This window comes from Mobula hypostoma, chromosome 6, assembly GCF_963921235.1.
Source record: "Mobula hypostoma chromosome 6, sMobHyp1.1, whole genome shotgun sequence".
In the NCBI taxonomy this organism is placed as follows: domain Eukaryota; kingdom Metazoa; phylum Chordata; class Chondrichthyes; order Myliobatiformes; family Myliobatidae; genus Mobula; species Mobula hypostoma.
The window spans coordinates 106,571,558-106,591,197 of NC_086102.1; the positions used below are offsets into that span (position 1 = coordinate 106,571,558).

The following is a 19,640-nucleotide window of genomic DNA, read 5'->3' on the forward strand; positions in this document are numbered from 1 at the left end:
TGTCAGAGTTCAGAGTTCAACCTTGGCGTCCTCTGTAAAGGAGGTGATGCATCCTCCCTGTAGTATATGTGGGTTTTCTCTGAGTACGCTGGCTTCCTCCCACAATTCCAGTTAACTGGGTTAATTGGTCATTGTAAATTGTCCCGTGATTAGGCTAAGGTCAAATTGGTGGGTTGCTAGCTGCGGGGCTCTAAGGGTCTATTCCATGCTGTGGAGAGAAATAAACAGTCGATGTTTCAGACTGAGACCCTCCATCAGGACTGATATAATTATTACATCCATTATATAATTCTTTTACTGCCAAAGATAATAATGATAGGGTGCTCAAGATTATATAACAGGTCTCTGCAACCTGTATTTGTTTACTCTTTATTCCTGTGGCAGACTCGCACTAATTTCCTGAAGGCAATATAACCCTACACCGATGAGGATGCCAGATGAGAAATCTCTACTGTTGGTAACGTCTGGAATTAAATTATGACACCAGGGTATGGATGCATCATAACTGAAGCTTCAGCAGTTGGTAGAGCCCAGGCAGATTCCATGCATCAGAATATGCACTGAACATCTGTACCTTCAGGAACTTTGGCAAAATAAAAGGAATAATGAGGTTGTGTTCATGGACCATTCAGAAATCTGATGGCGGAGGGGGAAGAAGAGGTTTCTGAATCATTGGAATTCATCTATAGAAATGTTTAAGAATCTTTGATGACATGCCTAATCTCCTCAAAACTCCTAACAATGAGGCTGAGTCACTGACAATAAAGAACAGTAGATGGAAACTGTTAACATCAGTGGAACCATAAAACACTAGGCAATGTGGACAGAAGATTATTGGCAAGGAACCAAAACTGATAATATTCAGTGGTTGGGGCCAGGGACAAGGTATTCTTAGTACAGTACAGGACGGAGCTGACCCGAGGCTAGATGCCTTTCTGTGTGAGAGGGTGGAGGTTGGAAGGTTGAAAGAGGGGCTTGTTTTGCTGTTGGTGCCTTGCTTTGTTCTGTTGCTGTTGCTGCTTGTGTTGTTCTGCTGAACATTGTTACGTTGGTGCTGGAATATGTGGTGACACCTTATACACTTGGGTTGTGTTAGTTGTGAAAGCAAACGCCACATTCCACTGTTCATTTTTATGTACACAATATATGATAAATAAATCTGGATCTCAAGCTCTTTGGTCCACCATATCTGTGCCAGTCAAAATTGTTCTGATGAAAGTTAGACTGAAACATCACCTGCCTCTCTCTCGAATAGTGTTGCCTGGCCTGTATTTTGTACTTTTAATTCAAATTGTATTGTAAAGCTGAAAGAGGAGCTAGATAATTGTCTGCAAGAATGAATTTGCAGTGCTCTGGTAGAGAGTGAGAAAGAGTTACTATCTGCTTTGCTCTGACTGGGTGCTTTGTGGTCTGCTACGGCAATTGCAATGCATAGGAATGCAAGAGGATACAGAGTAATGGACTCTCGACACTGTACGGCTGCTACAACACAACAAATGTCAGTGATATCAAGCTTGCTTCTGATTCAGCCTGGCCAATCACAGGCACATCTCCCTGCACCATTGACAACATCTACAGGAGGTACTGTCCCAAGAAGGAAAATACACATGGAAACACACAGTGAATTGCGCCATTGGTGTGAACAACCAACAAGGATGTGCAGGGGCGGCCCACAAGTATCACCACACATTCCAGCGCCAACATAGCATGTCCACAATGTTCAACACAATAGAACAAAAACAACAACAACAGAAAAAGCCCCTTTCTACCCACACACAGGCCTCTAACCCCAGGACAGGCTGCCTCTGGGCCTCTAGTCCTTGGCCGTGGACTTTCAATCTCACAAACCTCAGGCCTACAACCTTTAGTCTCTTGTTCAAGTTTATTGTCATTCAACTGTACATATAGATGTATACCAGCAAACGAAACAGTGTTCTTTTGGACTAAGGTGCACGACACACACCACAAAAAGTAATATTACCACAAATAAATTAACAAATAGTAAAATATATTCCAGAAGATTGACCTTTAGAATAAGATACATTTACGACACAAGTTAATAAGTAAAAATATAACACTATTGGTGCTTCGTAAGTGATGAGACATGGGTGCTGGCAGGGAGTCCAGTAGTTTCACAGCCCAGGGGAAGAAGCTGTTTACCATCCAAACACTCCTTGTCCTAATGCCACAGGACCTCCTGTCTGATGGTAGGATAGTTAAAGAGATTATGGGATAGATGGGAGGGATTCTTGACAATGCTAAGGGCACTGTATGGATAGCGCTCTAGATAAATATCTCAGATTAGTGGATGGGAATATTGTCAAAGATCCCCAATACCTAGGTCTATCCTGGGCTCAACATATGGGTGCAATCACGAAGAAGGCACAGCAGCAGCTAGACTTCAGCAGAAGTTTTAAATTGTTCAATAATTACAAGTAACGGCAATGGGTAACTAAACCAGTAGCCCACGTCTATATAGAGATGTGCTTGTCTTTGCATTGGTTTTGATGGGACTGAGACTGATGTTGGAGTTAATGACAATAGAGATTTCTTTAAAAGAGAACACACTGCATTCAACTTAACTGAATACCGATATCTCTGAACAATCCTGCTATTTCCAAAAACATGTTTTCATAAACAATTATATTCACTTGAAAATTCACATTTCTTTCAGTAGCACATAAACAAAAACCAGATCTATTAATAACATCAGTGCTTCCTAATGGGGCAAGAATTGTAGACTTCAGCAATTTCCCCTGAACAAAGTAATTATTTCCTTTAGACAGACTACTTTATTCTATCATGTTAAAATTATTTTCTCAGTTCACTTAATATTGCTATTATGTCTGCAAGTCTGAGAGTGTAGGGCCAACGACTGGAGCCTCAGAGGAGGTCTGTCCTAGGGTTGGAGGCCTCGCTGTATGTGTGAGACATGCTGCGTAGGCAACAAAATATGTAGTGACCCTTGTGGGCTACCCCCAGGACTTCCTTGGGTGTGTTAATTGTTAACACAAATGATACACTTCACTGCATGTTTTGATCTACATGTGATGAATAAATCTTAATTTTGATTTGGAATTTGAGGAGAATTGGTATGTTAACAAAAGCTCTAACAAATTTCTACGGATGTGCAGTGGAGAGCATTCTGACTGGCTGGATCACAGCCTGGACAGGAGACCCCAATACACAGGACTGAAGGAGGCTGCAGAGGGTTGTAGGTCAGCCAGCTCCATCATGGGCACAAGCATCCCCACCATTGAGGGCATCTTCGACAGGCGGGGCCTCAAGAAAATAGCATCTATCATTAAGGCCCTTCACGATCCAAGACATTCCCTTTTCTCATTGGTATCATTAGGGAGGAGGTACAGACAGGAGCCTGAAGATGCATACTCTACATTTTAGGGAGAGCTTCTTCCCCTCTGTGAAGAGGTCACTGAGAGCTATTACATTTTGAACTCTGCCTCTGCATTTCCCTCACAAACTCCGACCCCCTGTGCTCCGGACTGCAGGTGATAGCCTATCTATGTCTCTTATGTATCTGTCCCTATCACTACCATCTGGCACCATGTTCCACACACCCACCACTTTGTAAAAACACCTACCTCTGACATCCCCTCCATATACTTTCCTCCATTCACCTTAAAATATAGCCCTAGGAAAAAGATTCTGACTGCCTCAGAACATTTTGTAGACCTCTCATATTCCTTCACTCCAAAGAGAAAAGCCTTAGTTGGCTCAACCTTTCGTCGTAAGATATGCTCTCCCAGCTAGGCAGTAGCCTGGTAAATCCCCTTTAAACCCTCTGTAAAACGTCCACATCCTCCCTATAATGAGACGACCAGAATTGAACACAATATTCTAAGAGTGGTCTAACCAGTTTTATCGAGTTGCAGTGTGACCTCGCGGCTTGTTTATTTTTGCAATAATGCCTTGTTTTACACATTCCTTTTTTTAAATCTTCACAGTCTCGTACCATTTATATTCGATGTGTTGTCCGTACCTATGTGCTAGATGAAGAGCATCGGCCCAATATTCGCCCTCACAGATGCTACCTGACCTGCTGAATTCCTCTGGTGTTCCTCGCCTTTTGATATCTGTACGCAGGTTTTTCCCTGTACGATGTCTCACCGAATTTGACTACTGCTTTGAGCGCGTACAGAGGTGATGGGCGGAATGGCTTTCGACGTCACTGTGATCGGCTCCGGGTGGTATTACGCGACGCCCGCGCACGCTTTCGACTTCCGTCCGTTGCGGTAACGTACGTGTTACGTACAGGCGCAGAGGCGCGGTTGCGCATGAGCACTTGGTAGTTGACTTCCGACGACTCGTGGGTGACGGACGGGGGCGAAGGCGAAGATGGTTTGTGTTATTTTTCCTTTCCAAAGATTGCATTTTTCCTCCCTAGAACCGCGGTAATGATCAGTACGGGGTCGCCGAGTGCTCGACGTTTCATCTGGAGCGCCGCCTCTGCATTTTCCTCACAAACTCCGGCTTCTCGCGCCCGGGACGCAGCAGTCGGCGTTGAGTTTGTTCGCCAGTTGTTCCGGCGGTGGGTCGGGCGAGTCCCATTCTCTCTCGGAGCACGGAATTTAATCTATATTGGAGGTGGTTATTGTGGCAGGAATTTCTCTCCCGCCTTGACTGACAACAGCCACGATCACGCAGGCGCATGTGCGAAATATACCGCCCGACTCCGCTGTGTCGTAGCAAATTGGTCTGTGCGCATGCGTGTTTTGAGTTCGTGCGATCGCTGCATAAATTGGATTTTATTTATTTTATTGTCGCATCTACGGACGTGCAGTGAAGAGCTGTTCATGCTGATTAGTTCATTACACAGTGCACTGGTAAAGTGTAATGAAAGTGTAATCTACAGGGTTCGGGCTTTTTTATGACGGCAAGAGTCCATCTTGTAAACTTTTTACTGTTGGAATTCTCAAGTGAGCGGTATTATCTGATCTGTGGACTATGCAGAATTTAAGGATACACTGCTAGCATGGTCATCTTCTTCCAAGCATTTGTCTCTTTTTATATATACTTTTTGTAATTTATATTTTTTCTTGGTTATTATAACTGGGGGAGGTAGTGGGGGGACAAGCTCCCACAACCTATTAAGTGCTCTCAGTGTGGTGTGTCTCAGATAGTTTCTGACAACCAAGTCCAGCTCCTGGCCTTCACATGAAGATTAGCCTCTGAGCCTGGTGGAACTGTTTTTATTGACAGGAAAAGGCAAAGGTGGATAACTGGTGTCTTAGACTTGTCACTTTGGGCAAATGGGGCTTGTCAGCTGTGGTTAGGAGAAGGAAAACTCACATCTCCAACCTGTGTTGCCTTGTGGCTATACTCAGTCATGCCAAAGGCTTCAGGAGTAAACCCAAAGGTAAAATCTAGAGGTGGACTCCCTAAGGCAGTTCAAAGCTGACTGGAAACTCTTGTGACGCTGCCGGTGCCAAACTGTATTGGTCTCTGCTGTTCCTTTGGATTTATCAGCTGTGTGGAGAGGGGAGCCTGCTGCAGGGCAACAGCTTGCCCTCTGTATCGTATTGCCCTGGCTTGTGTATCATATAGACAGCTAGGGCTCAATATCCATGGTCGATCAATGGAGGGCTTCCTCATTTTTTTTCTTATTATGTATGGCATTGTACTGCCGCAATCCAACAAATTTCATGATATATGCCAATGATATTAAACCTAATTCTAATATATTTAAAGAATACAGATGCTGGAATACTCTGGGTCAAGCATCGTCTGTGGAGGGAATTGAACAGTTGACATCTCAGAAGACGGGAAATGTCGGTTCATTTTTCTCCATGGGTTCGGCTTGGACCATTGAGCTCCTCCATTGCTCTGTGCATTGCACCTTTCAGTAATTTTACTGGCACATATTTATCCTTTGCAAATAAATCTGTTTACTTTTGTGGAGTCTGCATATTTGTGATGGGACCAAATAGTTTTGGGACAAGCAGGTCTGGATGTCTGATAAGAACGTTGAGCCATTCTAGCATTCAGTTTGTGAAATGCTGCAATTCTACTCTGAGAGTGTGTTCCCAGAGCACTATTATTCATAACTATTTCAAAGTTCTCACAGGCAGCAATAAAACAAAGAAACACAATAGAAACCATGAGAAACTCCACACTACAAAGAGTGTCAAATATCCAATGTACGAAAAAAGAACAAATGGTACAAACATGGAAAAGTAAACAAATAATACACAGAACATGGACCGTAACGTACCAGAAAGTGAGTCTACGGCCACGGAGCCAGTTCAGTGAGGCAAATGCCAATGGCTGCCTGCCACAGCTGCAGAGTCAGTTCAGCCTTGAGGTGAGTATAACCTCACGAAGTAGTGAGCTGAAAACTGGTTTGTGTCTTGACCTCAGCCACAAAGCGCCTTAATCTTTCTAATCTGGCTCAGTTTAAATTGGCTAAAGATCAGTGGTTTCCGGTGTTGGACTGAAAACCTATTACGTGTGTGAGAGCGAGGGGGGATGGGCGGATGCACTCACTTACCTATGTCATCTTGCACAATCTATACTCATGGCAATACTCCCTACTCAAGGGATTGACTCTATTGACTGCATCACATTGTAGTATGGAAACACCACACCTCAATGAGTCCCTGCTGCCCATTTTCAACCATGTGACCAATTAACCTACTAACCCATATGTTTTTGAACCTGAAGAAAACCAACACAGTCAAAGGGAGTACGCAGAAACTCCCTTTTCACATTTCATTTGTACCTCTTGTTCAAAAACCTGTGTCCCCTAGTTCTTGCACCATCTGCCAATGGAGATAGATGCTACCCCCTTCCTTTCCAGTCCCCATGAAGGCTCTCAGCCCAAAACATTGACTGCTTATTCCACTCTGTGTTGCTCTGGATTTCTAGCATCTAAAAAAATCTCAAGTTACAGATTTTCTTTGTTTACCTTGGGTAAACCTTGTCATAATCACGTACCGCTTATCAAATTCTCACACAATCTGCCCATGACCACAAGAAATTTCAGAGCTGAGAACACAGCCCAGTCATCACACCAAACCTGGCTTCATGGACTCTACCTCAACTTCCTACTGCCTTGGGAAATCAGCCAGCATAACCAAGGCCCTCTCCTAAAACAGTCATTTTATTTTCTTCCCTCACCTGTTGAACTGAACAGAGAATCAGAGCATGAACCACCAGACTCAAGGATAGCTTCTGTCCCACTGTTCTCAGACTTTTGAACAGACCTCTCATATGCTAACAGTAAATACCTGAACTCTTAGAACATAGAATATTGAAATTTACAGCACATTGTAGGCCCTTTAGCCCTCAATGTTGTGCCGACCATGTAATCTACTCCAGAGACTGCCTAGAATTTCCCTAGCACATAGCTCTCTATTTTTCTAGGCCCCATGTGCCTGACTCTTGATCTCCCGAGCTACTGCACCTCATCATGTCTCCTGCATTTTATCTGTTAATTGCATTGCATTCTCTCTATCCCGTGACCACAAGAGACCATGCAGAGAGTCATAGACATAACTCACATCACAGAAGCCAGCTTACCCTCCGTGGTCTCTGTCTACACTTCTCACTGCCTCAGTAAAGCAGCCAACATAACCAAAAATCCCACCTACCCATGGACATTCTCTCTTCTCCCTTCCTTCATAGGGCAGAACATACAAAAGCCTGAAAGCAAGTACCACCAGGGTCAAGGCTATCTGCTACCACGCAATAGTTCCCTAGTATGAAAAGTGAGTCTTGATGTTACAATCTACCTCATTATGACCTTGCACCTTATTGTCTAACTGGACAGCACTTACTCTGTAATTGTAACACTATTCTGTTTACTGTTATTGTTTTACCTTGCTCTTCCTCAAAGTTCAAGTAAATTTATAACCAAATTACACATATGTCACCATATACTACTCTGAGATTCATTTTTTTATGGGTATTCACAATAAATACAAAGAAGTACAATAGAATCAATAAAAACTACACACAAAGATGGACAACCAACCAATGTGCAAAAGACAACAAATTGTGTAAATAGAAACAGAAAAACAAAATAATAGCAACAGATGAGTAATAAATAATTTTGAGAACAGGAGTTGCAGAGCCCTTAAAAGTGAATCCATAGATTGTGGAATCATTTGAGACCTTAGTGTTGAGGGGAGTGAAGTTGTATGTGCTTAATAAGGAACAAATAGTATGACATGCTGCTCTTGTAATGTCTAAAGTTATGGCTTTCCAAGTTGTGTTTTGTACTAATCATTTTCTTTTCCCTACAGCGTGAATGTATCTCCATCCATGTTGGCCAGGCTGGTGTCCAGATGGGCAATGCCTGCTGGGAGCTGTACTGCTTGGAGCACGGCATCCAGCCAGATGGACAGATGCCTAGTGACAAGACCATTGGAGGTGGAGATGACTCCTTCAACACCTTCTTCAGGGAGACTGGAGCAGGGAAGCACGTTCCACGAGCTGTCTTCGTTGATCTAGAACCAACTGTGGTTGGTAAGCCCTGCAAGAGAAAAACATTTAACTCTGTTTATGGAGCCTCTTAATAAAATTCAAACAGCATTTCACCATATTGTTGCTAATTGTGTGTGTTGTGGAAGAACAAAAGGAAGACTTGCTGCCCTTCTTTCTATATAGAAAAGTGTGAGAAAAATGCCAGCAATATCTTGAAGAATCCCATCCACCCTGCTCATGTCCCACTCTCATCGGGCAGGAGGCTAAGTAGCATTCACACCAGGATCACTAGCCCACCCCTCCACGCTTACCACCACCACTACTTAATCATTTCCTGTCAGTCAGTTTATGTACATGCACTCCTGTATCTAACATTACTTTGTTATGTATAATCAATGTATGTATATAAACTAAAAGTCAAAGTAAAGTTTATTATTAGTACATTCATGTCAACACATACAACCGTGAGATTCTTTTTCTGTGGGTATACTTTTCAAATCTATAGAACAATAACTGTAAACCGGATCAATGGACAACAAATTACAAATGCAGATATAAGTAAATAGCAATAAATATCGAGCATGAAATAACAAGATTAAAATAAAACTTTAAATGTGTAGATATCTCCTTTTGTTCAAGAGCATGATGGTTGAGGGGTAGTAACTGTTCTTGAATCTGGTGGTGCAAGTCCTGAGGCACTTGTACCTTCTATCTGATGGCAGCAGCAAGAAAAGAGCATGGCCTGGGTGGTGAGGATCTTTGATAATGGATGTTACTTTCCTACAGCAACGTCTCATATAGACATGTTCAACGGTTGGGAGTGCTTTACTTTTGATGTACTGGACTGAATCCACTATCTTTTGTAAGATTTTCCACTCAAAGGCATTGGTGTTGCCGTACCAAGCCGTAATGCAGCCAGTCAGCACACATTCCACCTCACATCTATAGAAGTTTGCCAAGGTTTTTGATGACATGCCAAATCAACACAGACTCCTGAGGAAGTGGAGGCGCTGTCGTGCTTTCTTTGCGATTATATTTATATGATGGTCCTGAACAGGTCTTCTGAGATTGTGACACGCAGGAATTTAAAGTTACTGACTTTCTTCCTCTGATAATTACTGGCTTGTAGACCTCCGGTTTCCCTCTTATTTACATTGAGTGAGAGGCTGTTGTTATTACACCACTCAGCCAAATTTTAAATCTCATCCTAAATGTTCATTCATCACTATCTTTAATACAGACTACAACTATCTTATGTATTTATATTTATTGTTTTCTTTATCATATTGTGTTTTTTTTTTGTGCTGCATCAGATCCACAGTAATAATTATTTTATTCTCTTTTACACTTGTGTACTGGAAATGACATTAAGCAATAGTGAATCTGGAATCTAATTCTACATTCTAGATGAGGTTCGCAGTGGTACCTATCGGCAGCTATTCCATCCTGAGCAGCTCATCTGTGGGAAGGAGGATGCTGCAAACAATTATGCCCGTGGACACTATACCACTGGCAAGGAGCTGATCGACTTGGTCCTTGACAAACTCCGTAAGCTGGTAGGATTTTTGCATTACAATCTATAGAACAAGGGGAGCTAACAGTAACTTGTTCATTCGTTTAATGGAATATAATCATTAGCACATTACTCATGTATGATCTATTTTCATATATTTTATTAGAGGACCTGATGGTGCATTCGGCTATGATGACGGCTTCAGCGATTTTCCCTTCACATCCGAAAACCTGTGTTTCAATCCTGAACAGGGAGTGGATAACTAAAAGATCACATCTCCTTGATGCTCGTTAAGTCACAAGTGAAATGCCTTCTTATAGTTTCCAAACTAGCTGCTGGTAAACATCTGTCCACAGCTCTTAAGGTACCCCTGTCTTCGGTGGTTTGAAGGTGTGGATCATTGAATTGGCACCTAAAAATACACAAAATTACAATGGTCCAGGATAGGAGCTCGAAGAAAATATAAACTTTTAATAGATTAGTAGAGCATTAAAGTGGCCATAAAGAATGAGATTCCAATGCTCATTCTGCTAATTATTTAAATTTAGATTAATACGTGCAAAATGCTGGAGGAACTCAGCAGGTCAGGCAGCATCTATGGAGAGAAATAAACATTTGACATTTCAGGCTGAGACTCTTCTTCAGGACTGGAAAGGAAGGGGAAAGAAAGAATAAGGTGGGGAGGATAGGCAAATGAAGCAAGAAGCTGGGTGGGGGTGGGTGGAAAAGGTAAGGCTGATGAAGGAGGAATCTGATGGGAGAGAAGGGAAGGAGGACGGGTACAGAAGGAGGTAATGGGCAGGTGAGAGGGAAGCCAGAAAGGGGAAATGAAAAAAGAGAGCAGGGGGGTGGGGAGAAATTACCATAAGTAAGAAAAATCAATGTTCATGCTGTCTGGTTGGAGGCCACCCAGACCAAATATGAAGTGTTGATCCTCCAACCTGAGAGTAGTCTGGTTGTGACAGTAGTGAAGGCTATGGACCAACATGTTGGAATGGGAAGTAGAATTAAAATGGGTGGCCACTGGTCTTCACATGTACATCAAAGCATGTTCAACACAACGCAAGCAGCAAAATTCCCTGGTGTGGACTCGCAGACCCAGGGCTTTGGCCTTGGTAAATTAGAGAACAGAAGTTATTTTATAGTGTTATATTTGACAGCAACTGACAGGATGACTGTAAAATTCCAATAGCATTTGAAGCCATCTGGGACAATTAAACTCATGAATTATAATATTCAGATTGTGAAGACCCTAAGACATAGGAGTGGAATTAGGCCATTCAGTTCATTGAGTCTGCTCTGCCATTCCATCATGGCTGATTTGTTATTCCTCTCAACCCTATTCCCTTGACCTCTCTCCATAACCTTTGACTAATTACTAATGGAAGTCCTTAATAATAATAGATACTAATAAAGAACCTATCAATGTCTATGTTAAATATACCCCTTGACTTGTCCTTCACAGCCATCTATGGCAAGGGAAGTAGCTCAGTGAAATATGAAGTCCAAGGAAGCTCATTACAAAAGTTAAGGCTGACAAGGAATTAGTGTATGCTTTATTGATTGTTCCCCAAGTAGTAACTCATTTAGTCAGGGTTTAATTTTGGTTAGATAATTGAAAGGTTGTCTGAAAAATGGCAGATGGAATTTAATATCTGAGGTGCTGCACTTTAGGAGGACAAACCAGGGTAGAACTTACACAGGGAGTGGTAGGGCACAGTGTGTGGTAGAACAGAAGGACCGGTGAACATGGATCCATAATTCCTTGAAAGAGGCATTACAGGTAGATAGGATCTTAAAGAGAGCTATTGGCACATTGGCCTTCATAAATCAAAGTATTCACAGGAGTTGGACTAAGGATTAATTTTATTTGCCATATACATTTAGATTTACATATACATGCAGAGAGACAGAGGGGTGTAAAGTGAGGGTAGAAGCAAAAAATAGTAAGGTGAAAAGTAAAAGTGGCAGGCCGACAAATCCAGGGCAAGCATCAAAAAGGGCCACTTTTCAACATAATTGTATAAGGGCTAAGAGAGTTGTAAAAGAGCGCCTGAAGGCTTTGTGTGTCAATGCAAGGAGCATTTGTAACAAGGTGGATGAATTGAAAGTGCAGATTGTTATTAATGATTATGATATAGTTGGGATCACAGAGACATGGCTCCAGGGTGACCAAGGATGGGAGCTCAACGTTCAGGGATATTCAATATTCAGGAGGGATAGACATGAAAGGAGGTGGGGTGGCGTTGCTGGTTAAAGATGAGATTAACGCAATAGAAAGGAAGGACATAAGCCGGGAAGATGTGGAATCGATATGGATAGAGCTGCATAACACTAAGGGGCAGAAAACGCTGGTGGGAGTTGTGTACAGGCCACCTAACAGCAGTAGTGAGGTCGGAGATGGTATTAAACAGGAAATTAGAAATGTGTGCAATAAAGGAACAGCAGTTATAATGGGTGACTTCAATCTACATGTAGATTGGGTGAACCAAATTGGTAAAGGTGCTGAGGAAGAGGATTTCTTGGAATGTATGCGGGATGGTTTTTTGAACCAACATGTCGAACCAACTAGAGAGCAGGCTATTCTAGACTGGGTTTTGAGCAATGAGGAAGGGTTAATTAGCAATCTTGTCGTGAGAGGCCCCTTAGGTAAGAGTGACCATAATATGGTGGAATTCTTCATTAAGATGGAGAGTGACATAGTTAATTCAGAAACAAAGGTTCTGAACTTAAAGAGGGGTAACTTTGAAGGTATGAGACGTGAATTAGCTAAGATAGACTGGCAAATGACACTTAAAGGATTGACGGTGGATATGCAATGGCAAGCATTTAAAGATTGCATGGACGAACTACAACAATTGCTCATCCCAGTTTGGCAAAAGAATAAATCAAGGAAGGTAGTGCACCCGTGGCTGACAAGAGAAATTAGGGATAGTATCAATTCCAAAGAAGAAGCATACAAATTAGCCAGAAAAAGTGGCTCACCTGAGGACTGGGAGAAATTCAGAGTTCAGCAGAGGAGGACAAAAGGAAGGGGAAAAAAGATTATGAGAGAAAACTGGCAGGGAACATCAAAACTGACTGTGAAAGCTTTTATAGATATGTAAAAAGGAAAAGACTGGTAAAGACAAATGTAGGTCCTCTACAGACAGAAACAGGTGAATTGATTATGGGGAGCAAGAACATGGCAGACCAATTGAATTATTACTTTGGTTCTGGCTTCACTAAGGAGGACATAAATAATCTTCCAGAAATAGTAGGGGACAGAGGGTCCAGTGAGATGGAGGAACTGAGCGAAATACATGTTAGTAGGGAAGTGGTGTTAGGTAAATTGAAGGGATTGAAGGCAGATAAATCCCCAGGGCCAGATGGTCTGCATCCCAGAGTGCTTAAGGAAGTAGCCCAAGAAATAGTGGAGGCATTAGTGATAATTTTTCAAAACTCGTTAGATTCTGGACTAGTTCCTGAGGATTGGAGGGTGGCTAATGTAACCCCGCTTTTTAAAAAAGGAGGGAGAGAGAAACCGGGGAATTATAGACCGGTTAGCCTAACGTCGATGGTGGGGAAACTGCTGGAGTCAGTTATCAAAGATGTGATAACAGCACATTTGGAAAGCGCTGAAATCATCGGACAAAGTCAGCATGGATTTGTGAAAGGAAAATCATGTCTGACGAATCTCATCGAATATTTTGAGGATGTAACTAATAGAGTGGATAGGGGAGAACCAGTGGATGTGGTATAGTTGGATTTTCAAAAGGCAAGGTCCCACACAGGAGATTAGTGTGCAAACTTAAAGCTCACGGTATTGGGGGTAAGGTATTGATGTGGATAGAGAATTGGTTAGCAGACAGGAAGCAAAGAGTGGGAATAAATGGGACCTTTTCAGAATGGCAGGCAGTGACTAGTGGGGTACCGCAAGGCTCAGTGCTGGGACCCCAGTTGTTTACAATATATATTAATGACTTAGATGAGGGAATTAAATGCAGCATCTCCAAATTTGCGGATGACACGAAGCTGGGCGGCAGTGTTAGCTGTGAGGAGGATGCTAAGAGGATGCAGGGTGACTTGGATAGGTTGGGTGAGTGGGCAAATTCATGGCAGATGCAATTTAATGTGGATAAATGTGAAGTTATCCACTTTGGTGGCAAAAATAGGAAAACAGATTATTATCTGAATGGTGGCCGATTAGGAAAAGGGGAGGTGCAACGAGACCTGGGTGTCATTATACACCAGTCATTGAAAGTGGGCATGCAGGTACAGCAGGCGGTGAAAAAGGCGAATGGTATGCTGGCGTTTATAGCGAGAGGATTCGAGTACAGGAGCAGGGAGGTACTGCTGCAGTTGTACAAGGCCTTGGTGAGACCACACCTGGAGTATTGTGTGCAGTTTTGGTCCCCTAATCTGAGGAAAGACATCCTTGCCTTAGAGGGAGTACAAAGAAGGTTCACCAGATTGATTCCTGGGATGGTAGGACTTTCATATGAAGAAAGACTGGATGAACTGGGCTTGTACTCGTTGGAATTTAGAAGATTGAGGGGGGATCTGATTGAAACGTATAAAATCCTAAAGGGATTGGACAGGCTAGATGCAGGAAGATTGTTCCCAATGTTGGGGAAGTCCAGAACGAGGGGTCACAGTTTGAGGATAAAGGGGAAGCCTTTTAGGACTGAGATTAGGAAAAACTTCTTCACACAGAGAGTGGTGAATCTGTGGAATTCTCTGCCACAGCAAACAGTTGAGGCCAGTTCATTGGCTATGTTTAGGAGGGAGTTAGATATGGCCCTTGTGGCTAAAGGGATCAGAGGGTATGGAGGGAAGGCTGGTGCAGGGTTCTGAGTTGGATGATCAGCCATGATCATAATAAATGGCGGTGCAGGCTCGAAGGGCCGAAGGGCCTACTCCTGCACCTATTTTCTATGTTTCTATGTATTAGGAATTTGCTGTGGTGTGTTGCTGTGAAATTCAACAAAGAAAGCTTTCAACCATTAGAAAGAATTGAGATGTTACGTTCAAGTTGTAAAGGATGTTGGTGAGACCAAATTTGGAGTATTGTATGCAGTTCTGGTCACCTACCTACAAAATTTACAATGATGTTGCTGGAACTTGAAGATCTAAGTTACAGGGAAATGTTGAGTAGTTTCGCACTTTATTCTCTGGAGTGTAGGAAAATGAGGGGAGATTTGATAGAGGTATACAAAATAATCAGGAGTATAGATAAGGTTAATACCAGCAATTTTTCCTGAGGTTGGGTGAGATTAGAACTGGCGGTCATGGGTTAAGGATGAAAGGTGATATATTTAAGGGGAACCTGCGGGAGAACTTGGCTCAACATAGTGCGAGTGTGGAACAAGCTGCTAGTGGAAGTGATAAATGGGTCTTTGATTGCAGCATTTAAGAGTGGTTTGGATAAGTACATGGATGGGAGGGATTTGGAGGGCTGTGGTCCAGATGCAGGTTGATGGGATTTGGCAGGGTTCAGCATGAACAAGATGGACTGAAGGGCTTATTTCTATGCTGTAGTGTTCTATGATACTGGAGAAAATTGAGATTTTCTGCCTTCTATCAATGATTTTTTGCTGCATCATAATATGTTCCCTTTCTACTCTCTCATCACAGGCTGATCAATGCACAGGACTCCAGGGATTCCTAGTCTTCCACAGTTTTGGAGGAGGCACCGGCTCTGGTTTCACCTCTCTACTGATGGAACGTCTCTCAGTGGATTATGGCAAAAAATCCAAGTTAGAGTTTGCCATCTACCCAGCTCCTCAGATCTCCACCGCCGTGGTTGAACCCTACAACTCTATCCTGACCACCCACACCACCCTAGAGCATTCAGACTGCGCCTTCATGGTAGACAATGAGGCCATCTATGACATCTGCCGGAGAAACCTGGACATAGAGCGCCCAACTTACACCAATCTGAATCGACTAATTGGTCAGATTGTGTCCTCTATTACAGTATCCTTGCGCTTTGATGGTGCCCTGAATGTTGATCTAACAGAGTTCCAGACCAATTTAGTCCCATACCCACGTATCCACTTCCCTCTGGCTACCTATGCCCCTGTGATCTCAGCTGAGAAGGCTTACCATGAACAATTGTCTGTGGCTGAGATCACCAGTTCCTGCTTTGAGCCAGCGAACCAGATGGTGAAGTGTGATCCTCGCCATGGCAAGTACATGGCTTGTTGTCTGCTTTACCGGGGTGACGTGGTGCCAAAAGATGTCAATGTTGCCATTGCTAACATCAAGACCAAACGCAGCATCCAGTTTGTTGACTGGTGCCCCACTGGTTTCAAGGTTGGCATCAACTACCAGCCTCCCACTGTGGTGCCTGGTGGCGACCTGGCCAAGGTGCAGCGTGCAGTCTGTATGCTGAGCAACACCACCGCCATTGCCGAAGCCTGGGCTCGCCTTGACCACAAGTTTGACCTGATGTATGCCAAGCGCGCCTTTGTGCATTGGTATGTGGGGGAGGGGATGGAGGAGGGGGAGTTCTCTGAGGCCCGGGAAGACATGGCAGCCTTGGAGAAGGATTATGAAGAGGTTGGTGCAGATACTATTGAGGACCAGGGTGAAGAGGAAGAATATTAGGTAATCAAAAACCATCCCTAATTATTGATTGAGGATAATTTGCTGATTGGATTCATTCCAGGCGGGAAAATTGATTTCCAGTATTTTTTTTCCGTCAAGTGGAAATTGTACTCTTCCTGTTAAGCTAATGTTGCTTTTGATTCTGCTGAATGTTGCAATTATGAGAATACATAAAAAAGATTTGAGCTGAGTAGACAAACAGTAAGCGTTTGTATATCAAAAAAAATTATTAACCATGTATGTATTAACTATAACACAATACAGCTGTATACCATAAAAAGTGGATGTAAATGTTATAATTTAATCCATATACTTCAATGACTTGACATTTGAATTACTCGATCTAATAATCTCACATGCAAAAACATATCACTGCAGGTAATTCAATGTTATTCCAACTGTTCATTGTTCCATATATGCGGAGCAAGCACGACAATAGGGTAGTACGACTAAATGTTTTTACTGAATCATATTAGTAACTACACACTGGACAACTTTGTGTGGAAGCATCCAACCAGGCCCACTGCGATGGAATACATGTGTACTTGAAAGCCCGTGCTGAGAAAAGAGAGTGAGAACTCTGCGTATAGGCGGCCTAAACAACTTAATGCATATTTGAGCTGATAGCAGTTCATTTATGATGACGGAGTTGCCCTCAATTTTCACTACCAACACCACCACATAGCCAGGCAACACAGCTAACAGTAGCTGGTTGATGTAATTAATCTAAAGTATATTTGAGATTATTTATGATGCTATTAGGCAGGAAATTGGGAACAGGTGTACTCAGAATAGAAATGCCTCATTATAGGAAGGATGTGGAAGCTTCAGAAGCAAGGGAGATTTACTAGGATGTTGGCTGGACTAAAGAGCAATCCTAGCACAAAAACAGTCTATTCTGTCCATGCCAAAGTAAATGAAATATAAAACTGACTTGAAAATGAAAGGCTGAGGGTGGTGGTGAAGAGCTTATTTTCTCATTGGAAGTCTGTGACCACTTTAGGAGGATAGGTTGAGCAAGATGGGGCTTTTTAGAGTGAAGGAGTATGAAAGGTGACCCAATAGATGAGTACAAGATGATAAGAGGCAGAGATTGAGTGGGTAGTCAGAGACGTTTTTCCCCCAGCCTTAAGGCATGAAAATGCCTGACACAGTCCTCTCACGGTCTGAGTCAACGTTCCCTCCCTCCCTTTTTCCCCAGGGTGGATATGGCTAATGATGGGGCATAATTTTAAAATGATTGGAGGGAAGTATAGTGGGTATGTCAAAGATGTTTTATGGATAGCGGTGGGTGGGTGGGTGGAGCACACTGTCGGGTTGTGGTAAAGGCAGATACATTCAGAACATCTAGGTTTCGAGTAGGTTAAAGGATTGGTACAACTTCATAGGTGGAAGGACCTGCACTGTTCTATATTCTTTAGGAAAGTTTCAGTGCAATGAATAATGTCTTAATATTACCCTGCAATATAATTGGAGTGGAGTAATTGCAAAGGGCCCACTTCAACAGAGGAACTGCTTGAGACAATCTCTGTGAACTGCTCTGATCTAGAGCACAGCATTAGTGTAAAATGGTCAAGGATCAAATTTATTCATAAAATAAGTTTCGTGTATTAGGAATTCGCTGTAGTGTGAGTGTAAGAGTAAAGAATTATATGAAAAGAGTTTAAAATATGGATATGGAATAAACTGCATAAATACATATACCAGCATATGTGTACATGTAAACAGCATTATTAAAAAGTGGCTTAAGTGTTTACAGTTCAGTGCAGTGAATGAGGTAATCGATAAAAGTGGTGGGGGAGGGGCTAACTGATCAGATTAAACTACCTGGGGGAAGAAACGAGATGGTGTGGGTTTTTTTGTTTTAATAGCCTTACAATAACTTGGAAATGACAATTTGCTGGGTGGGTAGTGTCCACAATGAAGTTTTTCCTGCCTCTTTGTCCTGGTCTGCAGCCAATGACCTTTTGTGCTGACCTGACACCTGAAATGGTGTGTCTAACAAAAAGCTTCCAACTTGAACTGTTTTAAAATAATTCACCATTCTTAATGTTTAGAACTGTTTTTCAGTAGACTAATAGTTAAATTCAACATCTGTGTTTAATTTCCACCAAATTTCTGAAGTTAGGGCATCATAGTGGCATCGCAGGTTAGCACAATGCTACAACAGATTGGGGGGTTGACGTTTGGAGTTCAAATCCGGCACCGTCTGTAAGAATTTTGTACGTCCTTCCTGTAGGTGTGGGTTCCCTCTGGGACCTCTGGTTTCCTTCCACAGTCCATAGGTGTACCAGTTAGTAGGTTAATTGGTCATTGTAAATTGTACAGTGATTAGGCTGGGGTTAAATAGGTGGGTTGCTGGGAGGTGCGGCTCGTGCCAGAAGGGCCTGTTTGGTGCTGAATCCCTAAATAAAAATAAGTAAGTGGCTGTGGACCTGTAGAACTTCCAGTAGCCACTTGAGGTCACTGCACAGTTTCGGAAAAACTGCAGAAAGTTATAAACTCAGCCAGTCGCAGCATCAAGGACAACTTCCAAAGGTGATCCCTCCAGAAGACGGCATCCGTCGGACCCCCAGCATCCAGGACATGTCATCAAGGAGGAGGTACCAACGACTGAAGACACTCAAGTTCTTCCCCCATTAGATTTTGGAATGGATAATGAACCCATGATCACTATCTCGCTATTTGCTCTCTTTTTGCACTATTTAATTTGTGCATATATATATTTATTGTTGAAATTAATAAGATTTAAAAAAATTTATGTACCGCAACAAAACAACGTATTTCATGACATACGTCCAGTAATATTAATTCTGATCCTGAGGAACACACACAAAATGCTGGAGGAACTCTGCATCTTGTATTCCTCCCCTCACCATCCCGTCTCCTTCTTGTGCTGGTTTCTACACCCTCTTGACTCGGCCTGAAATATTCACAGTTTATTCCTCCTAGATAATTGTTTATTGCAGTCTATAAGACTACATCTATCTCACTGTAATAGGACTATTGAACTAGTATCCTGGTATGATAAGATGGGCTCTTGATCTCAGTCTACCTCGTTATGATGTCATGGAATTAGGTTCACTGTCAG

At 42.6% G+C, this 19,640-nt stretch overlaps 1 protein-coding gene across 1 annotated transcript; it reads left to right on the top strand.

The window, feature by feature from the left end:
* Nucleotides 1–4,256: 4,256 nt before the first annotated feature.
* Nucleotides 4,257–16,867, top strand: LOC134348264 (tubulin alpha-1D chain-like). Its single transcript, XM_063051376.1, has 4 exons — nt 4,257–4,359; nt 8,265–8,487; nt 9,853–10,001; nt 15,575–16,867. The coding sequence occupies exons 1-4, from the start codon at nt 4,357–4,359 to the stop codon at nt 16,547–16,549; spliced, it is 1,350 nt and encodes a 449-aa protein (XP_062907446.1). The 5' UTR covers nt 4,257–4,356; the 3' UTR covers nt 16,550–16,867.
* The last annotated feature ends 2,773 nt before the right edge of the window (nt 16,868–19,640 follow it).

Coding starts and splice junctions, on each gene's coding strand:
- LOC134348264 (XM_063051376.1), top strand. Junction 8,488..9,852: donor TCTAGAACCAACTGTGGTTG/GTAAGCCCTGCA, acceptor TCTACATTCTAG/ATGAGGTTCGCAGTGGTACC. Junction 10,002..15,574: donor TTGACAAACTCCGTAAGCTG/GTAGGATTTTTG, acceptor CTCTCATCACAG/GCTGATCAATGCACAGGACT.